This window comes from Enoplosus armatus, chromosome 8 (assembly GCF_043641665.1).
Source record: "Enoplosus armatus isolate fEnoArm2 chromosome 8, fEnoArm2.hap1, whole genome shotgun sequence".
Taxonomy (NCBI): Eukaryota; Metazoa; Chordata; class Actinopteri; order Centrarchiformes; family Enoplosidae; genus Enoplosus; species Enoplosus armatus.
Genome location: NC_092187.1, coordinates 11824252 through 11837528, shown reverse-complemented (window position 1 = coordinate 11837528; position 13277 = coordinate 11824252). Strand labels below are relative to the sequence as shown.

General features: G+C 40.3%; 1 protein-coding gene across 3 annotated transcripts in view; it reads left to right on the top strand.

Annotated features, from left to right (window-relative positions):
* The window catches only part of cpne5a (copine Va), a 65243-nt gene extending 52216 nt beyond the window's left edge, over window positions 1-13027 (top strand). For all 3 annotated transcript variants that reach the window (XM_070911193.1, XM_070911192.1, XM_070911191.1), the window contains 7 exons: window positions 2917-2963; window positions 3910-4091; window positions 5439-5566; window positions 8393-8495; window positions 11619-11676; window positions 11864-11937; window positions 12839-13027. In XM_070911193.1, coding sequence (XP_070767294.1) covers window positions 2917-2963; window positions 3910-4091; window positions 5439-5566; window positions 8393-8495; window positions 11619-11676; window positions 11864-11937; window positions 12839-13027 — 781 coding nt within the window. The remainder of the gene's footprint in view (window positions 1-2916; window positions 2964-3909; window positions 4092-5438; window positions 5567-8392; window positions 8496-11618; window positions 11677-11863; window positions 11938-12838) is intronic.
* The last annotated feature ends 250 nt before the right edge of the window (window positions 13028-13277 follow it).

Below are 13277 nucleotides of genomic sequence, written 5' to 3'. Positions count from 1 at the left end.
GCAGGGATTCACATTACAAGGACTCCTGCCATATGGTGTTTGTCTTACTGGAGGGGAAAATCAATATGACACCGATATGTTTGTACCTATTTTAAACTATTGCAGTAATTCAAGGTGATAAACAAACTGGTGGAGGGGCTGTCACTTTAGCTGAGAACAAAACTGCGAGAAGAGGAGATGCTCAGCGAGTTAGTGATGATATGGAAGGACAGAGTGAAGCCCATAGGGAATTATTGGACTGCCTGTTCTGAAGGATTTGTACTGAATCAGGTTGAGAGGCCATTTAGAGTCTGGTGTTAGATTTATGAACTCCTGATCAAATGTAGGAAATGGTGATGGTACTTTAATTTGTCCACAGAGCAATAAATCACTCAAAGAAGAGTCTAAAAAATGAAAGATGTCTGAAAAATTACCTGCTCTCAAGGACTATAGATAGGACGATTGCAGGGATAAGAATAGTAGCCCCAGACCAGCTACCTACAGAACAGACAATACCGCAGCATCAGTCAACATCAATCCGTATTGATTTTTTAGTCTCAAAATAATTTGTGAGCTCAGCTCTTAAACAAATCCCCACTGTGCGTCACAAGTGAAATAAACCCCCCCCCCCCCCAAAAAAAAAAAACAAGTACTGCAAGCCAGTCAACTGAACACAGACATATGTGTGATGGGAGATGTAACTCCTCCTGCAGCAAGCCACAGACTGCCAGCAGCAAATACTGATCCCCAGAGGACCATGTGTGTCCATGGTCTGTTGGCCGGTTTGTTTCACTTTTCTCTAATAGAAAGAGGCACCACTGAGAATGCCCTGATTTCTGAACCTGTTCATCCAGTGAATCCTCATGGAAAACTACTGTACAGAGAGGGATAGAAGGAGGGTAGGAGGGTGGTGGTGATTTAGCAGCAAGGATACAAACCTGAGCGCCCATGTTTATATGGACGCCTGTTGTGAGAGATAGTTCTGGAGGGTGAATGGAACAATATAAAATTACTTCCATGCCTGCCTGAACTAACATGAGGCTCTATAGTTTGGGTCAGGCAACTAAAACACTTGGTTTTACTTTAGCATCATGGTGGGGAAAGGTCGTAGTAATACTTCATGAGAAGGTAAACATTAATTGCAGGTCTGTCTAAATCTAGAGGTGTGCTGTGGAATTGCCAATTATGGAAGTAATGCCTAGAGTATTGGCTTTTGATAACTTCACCAGAAAATCACTGGACATAACTTCAATTTAAGGATCAGGATTCAATTTATGGATCAAGGATTTAATGATCAGTGACCAGGGGAAAGCTGTCTGGGTTTCTGGTGATGTTACTGGGGTGTGTTTATGGGGAGCTGTATGGTGATCCTCTGTAAATCATCCTTTGGAAAGACTGGTCTCTGTTCGGTACAGTATGTAGAGCTCCATACCTACTGCACTCAAACTGGATTATAACTCCCAAGAACATTTTATATCCAAATTGAAACAGGCATGTCATGAACTCAAATTGATCTCCAAATTGTTCAAAAACCCAAAGATATTCAATGTATGATGTAAAACAGAGAAATGCATCACATTCCCACATTTGAGAAGCTGAAACCAGAACATGTTTTTAGTATTTTAGCTTGATAAATAATTGATTATCTGCTGTGCACTTGTCCCTATAAACATTTGGATAAAAGAAGTAATGGGTCATGCTGTTGGTACTTCCACTTACTGCAGAGTTTAGCAGCTACTGCCTGAGGACGAACTTGCAGGTAATGCTCTGACGACCTGATTGGCAGTTTGACTGACAGTGACCGTTTCTATTGTCTTGCACTCTGCCTTAACTCTAACTCACCACCTTGCTTTTCCAGCCAAACATTCAAAACTAACCATAGAAATCAGCAGAGGCTTTCAAATTGAGGCAGCATGCCATTGTAACAACCCCCTTTTGTCAGCTGAGCAGTCTAGCTCAATGCTGATTAATGAGCTGGGGTCAGAGTCCCCCCCCCCCGGAGGAAAGCCACCATTATCTCCGATACCGTGCTCGTGGGAATTTCTGAATGGAGGTGAAGTCAAGAAAGGCAATCAGTGTTAATCACAATGAAAGAGCACACACTTTGATCTAAACTCCCCTTCCCTTCGCTCTTCGTTTGTCTCTCTGGGGGGGCGGGCAAATCCAGCAGAGACTAGTTAGGCCGTGTTTAGCTTCTTTTCAAGGTTTTGGCTATTATTACGGGCTCATGAATAAAACATATACACATTTTTTGGACATTTTGTGTGGCTGCTTTTTCAGACTGATACAGTGAATGGAAAACCTCAGACTTTCCATTGATCATATAATAGTGACCAAGTGGAACAAAGACAATAAAGGTGATTATAATGATGATAAAGATTATGATGGTGATTATAATGGACGATCGGATGCACAGTATACAGTATTGTGTAAATGTATATCACAACTAGTGAAGAATTGGGATTTTCTTTTTACAGCTCCTTGTGCCTCAGTGAAATGTTCAGTCAAATCATTAAGCCAGCTGCAGCAACCCATTATGCGATCATTTGAGAAATGACTCTGTTTTTCTAGGTTTGTTTTGGTGGGATTTGTTTGTGGTTTTCACTTTGCCGCTGTGCTTTTAATCTTTAATCTTTAAATATGCGTGTTATTTAAAGATCAAAACGGCGCTTTGGATGCTGTTTGACCATAATAAAATGTATGCTCTCTCTGTTTCTTGAAATTGAATATTAAAAAAACCTGATTAGATCCCATGTTGCACAAACAATAAAGGCGTATTATCAACTCTGTTTTGGGTTTCATTTTCTCGTACCTCTTCTCGGATGAAGAGTCAGGGAGTACGGTGAAAACCTGGGAGAGCCTCATTAAACCGCAGCGCTGAGTTTTCCTGCCTCTCTTTTTTTAACAGCACCCTTTCCCCCCATTCATTTGTTTCAGGACTCAGATTCACTTCACAGTGGCCATTGATTTCACTGCATCAAATGGTGAGTGTTTTGCCTACCATCACCCTGTTCTGCTTCCACTTATCCTCTGATGTATGAGTATGGCATTTTCCATGAATCAAAGAGCCGGCTGGAGTTTTCTCCCTGCTTGTAATATCTTTTTTCTTGTTTTTTATTGAGGTGTTCACATGGTAAACAAAGTCAAGTACACGTAATGTACGTTTTAAAAGAGGACAGTTAGAGAGAGAGAAGACAGCAAAAGTGACTTAACTGGATTTAGAAAGGGAAGAAAAATACTTTATCAGTACAAAATACAAAGCTAACATTTAACCCAAGTACTGTACCTAACTACAGTTTTGTGATACTTTAATGGAGTATTTCCCTTTTATGCTACTTTACACTTCTACTCCACAACATTTCAGAAGCACATGTTGTACTTTTCAACCCTCTACATTTATCTGAGATTATGTACATTATGATGTATTGTTATAGATTAAGCTACCCAACAGAATAACATTCTGCATAATGACTACTTTTACCTTTGTACTTTGTAAAAGTTTGAGTGCTGCGGTATTGCTACTTTTAAGTAAAATATCTGAATCATTCTTCCACCACTGCAAGAACTGGCTTCCAGAAACATTCAAACATTTCAGCATGATAAATCTGAGTATTTTATTCTCTCTGCTTTGAATGAATTGCCTGTAATATTTTGACTGTTACTGATTCATGCCAGTATAAAAGGGAATCCTGGAAACTGATGTATCCAGAAGTGTTCAATATGTCACTGTAACTTCAAAAACATAAACAGGCAAATATAAACATTGACTTCCAGTGTTGCTAATAATCCAGATAGTCACATCGAGCCTCAAGTCTGATTCAGAACATCAAATTTAGTGTTGATTCACTCGTGTTTCTGCGGTTGTAGCTGTCAGTTTGGTCTCAGTGTGATGGTTTGCATCACTGACTCAGACTTCTCTTGTCTTGGAAGGAAATCCATCCCAGTCCACGTCACTACACTACATGAACCCGTACCAGATGAATGCCTATGCCATGGCCCTGAAGGCCGTGGGAGAGATCATCCAGGACTATGACAGTGATAAGATGTTCCCTGCCCTGGGATTCGGTGCTAAGCTGCCCCCTGATGGGAGGGTCTCCCATGAGTTCCCTCTGGTGAGAAAACCGTGGGGTTATTTCAGATGCTCAGATTCTAATTCATCATCAAAATTGCTCATGAAAGTTAATCTGACTCCATGTGAAAACGATTTTCGCCCCCTCAATGGAGATTATCTTTGAGCACTCGTATGTGTTTTTTTATGCTCTCACCAACATGTATGGATGTTTTCATGTGCAATATGGATGTGTGCATTTTGAGATGAATGCTGCTACACCTCTGACATGCATAATTCAGAGTGAATTCCATTTACCTTTTATAGTGCAAATTAGGTTCTGTAAGGCTGAAGGATTCTTAAATCAATTTGGCTTCTCTCAGCCAGCTAATGTGCTCTGGCTGCTGCATAGTACAGCCTAATGAGGAGTCTGTCTACAGGGTAACGTCTGCATCACTCCATGTTTCCATTAAAATTTGCAAATTAAGATTCATCTCACCATATAATTGAAGCCTCATTCTCTCATGCTCTAGTCCTGTAACTGGGCTTAAAAGTAAAGTTTACAGTCCTGGGTGAAATATTTGTTTAATATACATATGTTTGGTTAGAAACTTGCCTTGTAGCTAAGGAAGCTAACCTTTGAAGAAAAGTTTGACAAGCACATCTTTGAACATTTTCAAAATGTTTTTTGTGTATTTAACACATTTAGAAATAGAAAATGGGTGCTGGGTGTATTTTTAACAAATTGTTCACAAACTACTGTGTAAATACGACCCTTTTGGAGTTGTAGGCGGTGTTTTCACTCATTCACTCACTCTTCTACACTAGGAAATGACTACAATATATAGTGTTAGATGACAAAATCAGAAACAATTATGGATACTCGGTCATTCCTTCTATATTTGTGTTTTTTTTCACGTCTGTGCAATGCATGATGGTAGTTTTCTCTCAGTTAGTGAGCATCAATTGTTACTTTTTAACATACATTGTGGGATCATTGAGTTCACTATTAAGGGTATAATAATTCTCACTAGAAAACACTACAACGCACACCATAGAATCAGAATCAGAATGAGAAATACTTTATTGATCCACGGGGGGAAATTATACCAAAGAAACTGTATATTGAATATCCAACCATTTCAGACACAACTAGAGTCTCTTTGATTAATTGGGCTAAACATGTCCCAGGTTCATATCTGTATTGAACACAAGGAGATTCAATTCATATCAGTCTTTTCATTTGAGACCGTAAACAAGGCAGTTGCCTAGTATGTGATTGTCAAGGTGTTTAAAGACCAACTTAACAGCAGCTGAAAATCTTGTTCTTGCTGACCATCAGTGGTTCAACTCCATTCTGACTACCTTTGTTGTGTCTGTAGCATTCATGTTTTGTTTTTGTGTTTCTCAGAATGGCAACATTGAGAACCCGTACTGTAACGGCATGGAGGGGATTCTCGAAGCTTACCATCAAAGCCTTAAGACGGTTCAGCTGTATGGACCCACCAACTTCGCTCCAGTTGTTAATCATGTGGCAAGGTATAAGCACAAACACCTGTCCTGGTGAACATCAAGTCGTCCTCTCTTTGAAAGTCAATCTGTAAATATTTTCAGGAGGTAGACACGCCGTCAGAGGTATTAAGGCAGTGAGTGATAGCGTCTCTATGAATTGAGCAGAACTAGTGAAGGGAAAATAAACAATCAGCGGCCTGGCTGAGATGAATAGAAATGGTAATCAGGTGTATGTGGGACCAGACGTTTTAGAGTGCAGGTGCTACATTGCTTTCCAGAAGTCTAGTGTGGTGAGAGTTTGAAGGCAATCTGGCAGGACTGGCAGGGGACTTATAAATGGATTCATGTCATGTAGCCTTTCTGCCACGTGCTGATGGGTCACGTTGTTCATTAACATGTACTGTGAATGAGGCACCACATGCTTTAATTCACAATTACAAACTTCCCGTCATTGCAAATGGGTTAAATGCACAAAGTGAATATAAGTGTGTGTGTGTGTGTGTGTGTGTGTGTGTGTAAGTGTGTAAATCGGGCTTCACCTCTTGAATACACAGCAGACGTGATTTGTTGAAAATGGTCTCAAGATTGAAACAGTGGTGAAATAATAATAAGGTGCAGGTGTACACCGCCTCACCCCCGACCTGTGTTTTAACAGTGGACTCTCGTACTCAGGCTTGGTCGCAGGTCCCAGTAATGATGACTCATGACTTTGCTTGGACTTGAATATTAATTGGAATATTCATTAAGGTGGACACAGATTTGTGCACTGTGGACCTGGACTTGAATTTTTGAATTCGATTTTCAGCATTTACCTGTATTTATGGTTTGTTTACAATTACTACGTGAGGTAACACTTTACTAACACTTTACTTCACTTTAAGTACTATATTAACATTTAATGAATGGTTTAAAACACACTATAATGTAGTTGTAAGCATACATTTTATAGAGGAAGTGTTTATCAATGTACAGTATTTGTCAACAATTATAAGTTCTCTTATGAAGACTTATTTTGTACTATCAAACTGTGTTTTGCAATATTATCATTCATTATCTGTTTATATATCAGCCTCCACTTTGTGTCCACAGGAGGATTTATAGTTATAGTTAAGAAAATACATTAATAACACTTATATCTGCTTACAACTACATTATAGATGATAACTTATGATAACTTAAAGTCACAAGTCTAACCGATAAACTAGGTTTTACTATTACAGATGTAAATGGAGATTCCGTATGTGTTTGTCGGGTTCCTCAAACTAAAACTAAAACTGGGCATGACCTTTAGTGACTTAGACTTTAACTTATATTTAACAACTGACAGACTGATGACTGACTTGGAATGAGGAATAATGTGGTGGTCAGGCCACTGCAACTTGTTTGTTTTCATCTGAAGCAGCCGAAGGGCTTTATGTCACTTATTGTTTGTCAGTTTCACAGTTTTATTTGCTTCTTTTTTTTTTACATTGACTGGTGCAACAACCGCTACAACTGAAAAATATCCTTCCCCAAAACCATAGACACCCTATCCAGTCCCGTTCACTACCCACACAAGGATAAAAAAAGATAAAAAGATAAGAAAAAAGTCCCCGGCAGACCTCTTTGCGTGATTTCAAGGAATAAAAACGATTAATAAATAAAAAATCTTAGAAGGATTTTATGCCCAATATAAAAATGTCACATTATGGCCTTGAATAGTTAAAACAATCGGAGACTTTATGCATTTATAAAATAAGACTTTCTACAGTCTCTGCTTGCCTTGAGGGTGCAGTATAACTAAGGGTGCAGTAAAACTCAAATACTAAGAATTATTCACAAAGATGCTGCACACCATGAGAGTGACTCAACTATTCAGAACAAGTGAAATAGGTCATCCAGTAAACCGAAGGTGAACAGATTCAAGTGGCTCTTTACATGACCAGAACATTAGATGTTGAGCAGAACATGTAGTTCTTGTTGGCAGCAAAGGTTTGAAGTTTACAGTTACTGTAGGTTTTACATACCGCACAAGCAGAAAGCTGACGCATTAATGAAAGCAGAATACGTACTGGATACTAGATGTACAGTTTGAAAATGTGCTGGTTCTATATTCTCATCTAGAGAGGAATCTTAAAAACAAAGACTGTCTATAATACAATATTGTGTTTGGTGCTGCAAATATTACTCTGCTAACATGGTCAAACGTCTCCAGTGAGTGTGGCCAACATTATTTTTTGGCAGATGAGGAAGACAAATGTCTCTCTAATGTCTTTAATACCAGTCATCGCTCTTGCTTTTGTCTCTAATTGGGCACGCTCTTTGATTAAAATGTCAACGCCTGACGGTCAGATTTACCAGACTGAAAGCGAGAGTAAGGGCTGACCTCTGACCTGTCCTTGGCTCTCACGATGACCCCCCCCTTCTCATCAAGGCAATCGAGAACTAGGCAACCAATAATGCTCTGAAAGAATAAGACTGCGGCACTTGCATAAACAGTTTAATAAATTATTCATAGAGCAGCCAGCGATGGGCGATTGAAACTAGGCCACACTCACTGTGGTGTCTCTGATGGGTTTCATAATAGTGTCTAGATAGACCTCTGAGACATGAAGAGCTATACAACATATTTTACTTCTTCTTTACATGTCTATATTAAGCTTTTGCGTCAATCGCTGGGCTGAGGGGGGAATTTCTTTCTGAAGAACATGTTTTTTCAATGTTTTTTTTAAATTTATCTCTGACACAGTGGTTGCTGCTCTGCTGCTCTTAGAAACCAAACACATCTCAGAGTTTTATGTAAATCCATACTTTAACACAGTCTGTGCATTCCTGTCTTAAACCACTGCGTGCTGATGATTTCTCTTGTTTCAGTTATGCAGCAGCAGTGCAGGACGGATCCCAGTACTTTGTTCTGCTTATCATCACTGATGGCGTCATATCGGACATGGCTCAGACCAAGGAGGCCATAGTGAACGTAAGTGCTGCTCTAACACAACCTGAAGGGCGCTCACCTCTTCTCTCTCTCTCCTGCAGGGCATTGGCATTGCAGGTGCTTTTAGCTTACTGTGGCTCTTCTCTCAGACTTTCTGTTACTTTCAGGAGTTTATAAGCCAGTGGCACTAGATTTGAGGATTTATGGGATGTTTTCTGCTCCACTTGTCTCACCCCCTGTGCTTGGACGCTCTGCCTGTCCAATACTTTTCCTTTTTATTTGAGACCCTCCGGAGGCTGAGGGGCTCAGCTGAGATTCACTCTCAGGTCAACAGGTTCACTTTATAAGAGGCAAGGGTCTTATACAGCGTACCATCTGAGGCCTTTTCGGTCAGATTTTAAAGTGTCCTTGTATTTCTCTTATGCCTATGCTGCATGCTGCATATTTTTTGTGCCTTATGAAAACACTGGAGCTCATTTAGAGTTGGAACAGGCTACTATAAGATGCTCATCATCGACCTTCACAGCAACACGGTGCTCTGACCCCCAGCAGACTGGGTTTAAAGGGAATTTGCGACTGTTAATCAAACCTTTCGAACAGCCACACCTTCCTTTTAAGATCTTGTCTGCTGCTCTGCACTGCTCGACCCGAACCTGCCGTGTCCTGCTGCCACTTCTCGCCTCTCAGTTTGGACCTGGCTACTCCTTCCTCTGCCCACAGTGCAGAGGACTGAATGACCTGCTTCACTTGGCATTCAGCCTTTAGCCCTGGAGATATGACTCTTAGCGAAAGAGTTATGTGCAAGACTCATTTTGGCACTTTTTTGTACTCTTTGTATCTTTAGCAGATATTTATAAAGACTGCACATAGCAGATATCTGTTGGTAATGTTACTGCTGCTGACCAAACTGTACTTTAATGTTTATCCTGGTGTCCTTGTTCCCCAAACCAGCACAGCTTAGCCCTCAGTGACTAATATGTCCACACATCTAACAGGACAGCCTCTGGGGCCATCGTTCCTTTCATGTTCTTCCTTTAAGCTCCAAATTTAATTTCACGGTTTTGAATTATAAAAGAGGGTCTCTCTCTGACCTGGTAGGCCAAAATATAAATTAATTTGTGCCCAGGTATTAGATTATGTCTCCGGTGGTCAATTTGTTGTCTGGATAGGAGGCTGGCTCGACCAGTAACTTCATAAAATCCATGAATATTTTAAAATTTAGAGACACTTAAAAAGCTGCATCAATTCTGAATCAACAAAGCAAAGGTTTCACTTGTCTGGCCAACTTTGAACTAAAAAAGGTCCACAACAAGAGATACTCTGCCACTGATTGTTCTTATTTTGCCAAATTCCTTCTCAAGCCAGCAGGTTTAGATGTATGTTATTATCAGTCTATCCAGTCTTGAAATCACTATAACTTCTCTTTTTCTCGCTGTTCTCACCGTTGACCTCTTCAACCCGATTTTGGGGAAACGTATAAAATGATGCATGAAACATCTAAAATTTATTCATTTGATCCTACATATCACCATAAAAAACATTTTGCTTCATTAAAGAGCTGGAACAAACTGATTGATGAACTATTGATTTTTTCCAACCTTAAAGTTACTTAAAGATGCAATGAAATGATACAAATACATTTTCCAAGTTCTAATTTCATGTACCTGTGTTAGTGGTTCATTTATCTCTTGTTACATGCTAAATGGCTGTAAAAAGAAAATGTGACTATTCTTTATATCCCTCTATTTTCTTGTAAAAATATTCATACTAAACCCCTCGCACATGTCTATTTCACTTGGAAAAACGTCACATTATAAAAGCTAAAGATGCTCAAATGTCCGCTTCTCTGTGATTTTAAGAGGAAACTAATTGGGAAAATTGGATTTGACTGAACAACCTGGATGCTAAAGTGTTAGCATTCGCATTGGAATCATTTTGGTGCCAATCCTCTCACCGCTTTGTTAATGTGACCAACGGGGGAACAAGGTAGCTATAGTCCTTTTAACAACCAATTCAATGTTTATTATGAGAACAGGCATCTGCTATCTGCTATGTATATATATTGTGGTTCTGTGCAGTGAGAGGAGGAAGTATCTGTTCAGACAGACTGATGGAGTGAGATCCCCTGAGTGATTTCACAGTACAGGCAAAGTAACAAATGGCGTAGGCTGAATAATTCAGCTACGGATGCAGAACCTGATCTGGCATTTATAGGTATATATGCTCGTGGGATCTTCTGCAGCTGGAAAAGCAAACAGAATGTATGTATTTTGTGTGAGAGCAAGAGGTCATGAGGAATGAGCCTGGTGGATGGAAAGATAAAATGGGAAAAGAGATGGAGGGAGAATAATGATACAGAACATGGAGAGGCTGGTCTATTTACTCCTATCTGTGACAGGCCTCTCCCCTCGGGAGGTTTTTCCAGGAAAGATGACCTACTTTTACCCCTGTAAATGCATTTCTACCACAAGCATATATCATTCATTCATGCCAGAGCTTTCACATTCCCCACATCAGGACTGTGGTTTAGGTTCATGCACTGGAGAAACCTGTACACCCATGAGATAAACCCTATTAAATGATTGAAGTTAAATAGGCAGGACATGTGACTTTTCTGTTCTGACAACATTATTTTAAACATTTCTTTATGCAAACATAATAAATCATGTTAGACTGAGTGATGTAGGTGTGTGCATGTTTGCACATTATACTTTGGTATTCCACAAAGCAGCCTGTAAAGTGTGTACACTGTATAGTAGTTAGTGAAAATATTCTGTTATGTGCTGGCTGCTGCAACAACCTTGGAGCCCCTGAGTTGCATAATGTATTTTGTATTTTCTCTCAGTCCCTTGACAACCCAAACTATGCAACATAAGATGATGTGAAACACCGTGAAGAAACTGCTGTGATGCTATGTATCATTTATGTTTATCTTATTTTATTTTGTCCATTATTGTTTCTGTCTCTGGCGTCTCTGGAGTACTGTTCTTGCGGATAAATACTGACTTTGCAGAATGAGAAGTGTATTGGGTGGAAAATACAAATAACGGGAAATTTAACCCCTCAAAACTCTGATAAATAAAACTCGGATGTCAGAAAATACAGTATGTCCTCTTCCAGGCACCTGAGTGACAACTGACTGTTTGTTCTTCTTGTTCATGACAGGCAGCTAAACTCCCCATGTCTATCATCATTGTTGGAGTTGGCCAAGCTGAGTTTGATGGTGAGAACAGCAACTAAAGTTCTTTGGGGAACAAATTTGTAAAAAAGAAAGAGAAACAATGGAAACCAGTTTGTGGTCTGTTTTGTTTCAGGGCTTGCCTCCAAACATAACATCTTTGGAATCAGTTCACAGCATGGAAATATGCTTGATGTGAGTTTATTTTTAATAAAACATCTTTTCTCTGCAGCCATGGTTGAGCTGGATGGTGATGACATCAGGATTTCCTCACGGGGGAAGTTGGCAGAAAGAGACATTGTACAGGTGAGACATGTTTTGTCTAATCTCAGCCTGTCATGGGAAGGACCTTCTTTAAAGGCACAGTGGTTGAAGAGTATCATTTTTGCCCCATTAGTAGCCATGCTTATAGATGGCGATGTTGGTTGTTTGTTTTATTACAAAGCAAGATATCTCAACTGCTACAGGCCAGATTGTCTTGCCTTTCCTGCAGCACCAGCATCAGGGAAACTTTAACATTGGCTTATCTTTGAAGCCTCAGTGCTGGTAATGCTCTAAAGCTTGAATTATGGTTGTGCGTTAAGGGATCATGACGTAGCTACTTAGCATATGCACATTTCCCTACATACACACCTCCTCAAAAACTGCACATCCGGTTTATGGCGGCTACAGACAAACCACGTGGGGACCTCAAGAACTGTGATCAGTCTTTTCAGTTTCTATAGCCAGTAGAGATTGTTGAGAGTGAAGACATCATTAAGGAACTTAAATACGGCAAGTGCATGGCAGCAATGAGTAACAAGGCGATGTGAAATAGAAGTTACCTGGATGTTACTCCTGTTACATGAGCAAGTTGCGCTATATCACAAAATAAATTAAAGAGTGTGAACACAGCTACTGTGGGGAATTTAATTAAAGCACAATACAGCCTGATCACGTATGATACATGTGTTTGGTGCTGCGGTGGTCCTATCAATGGTTGAACTCCGACACTAAACTGCAAATCAAAATCTACACTGTAGTGGGACTCCTGCTTACCCCTTACGTCAAGTACAAAAAGCAACATCATCGATAAATTATTTGGTCCAATACTTTCATTTTGTCAGACGTAAGGGGGCTACCAGAGGGGCTCTAGCCTGTTAGACCTATTTTACACATGACACATTCTCTTCATAAAGTCATAGATTTCTTTCCCATGTCGCAACAGTTTGTCCCGTTCAGAGACTACATGGATCGCACAGGCAACCACGTGCTGAGTATGGCGCGGCTGGCTAAAGACGTGTTGGCCGAGATCCCTGACCAGCTGATCTCCTACATGAAAAGCAGAGGCATTAAACCTAACCCCGTCCCGCCGGGTTACTCGCCCTGCGACCGCCCCCAAACCAACCCCGTCTGAGCCCCACACACAGCTCCGCGTTGTGGTGGGGTAGGGTCGGGAATTGATGGCAACCGCAACCGTCCTTTGGGAAAATGGAAACGCTTCAGAGGCCCTTTCATAAATATTAATCCGGCTAAACAAAAAGGTGATGAGACTCCATTTTGTTTTGGAGCAATAAGACTGCTTTGGGGAGACCTGCTGATGATCAGGGAGTTTTTTCTCTCTCTCGGTGTTTGAGGATGAGAGCGCTGAGAGGAACCCGCTGTAA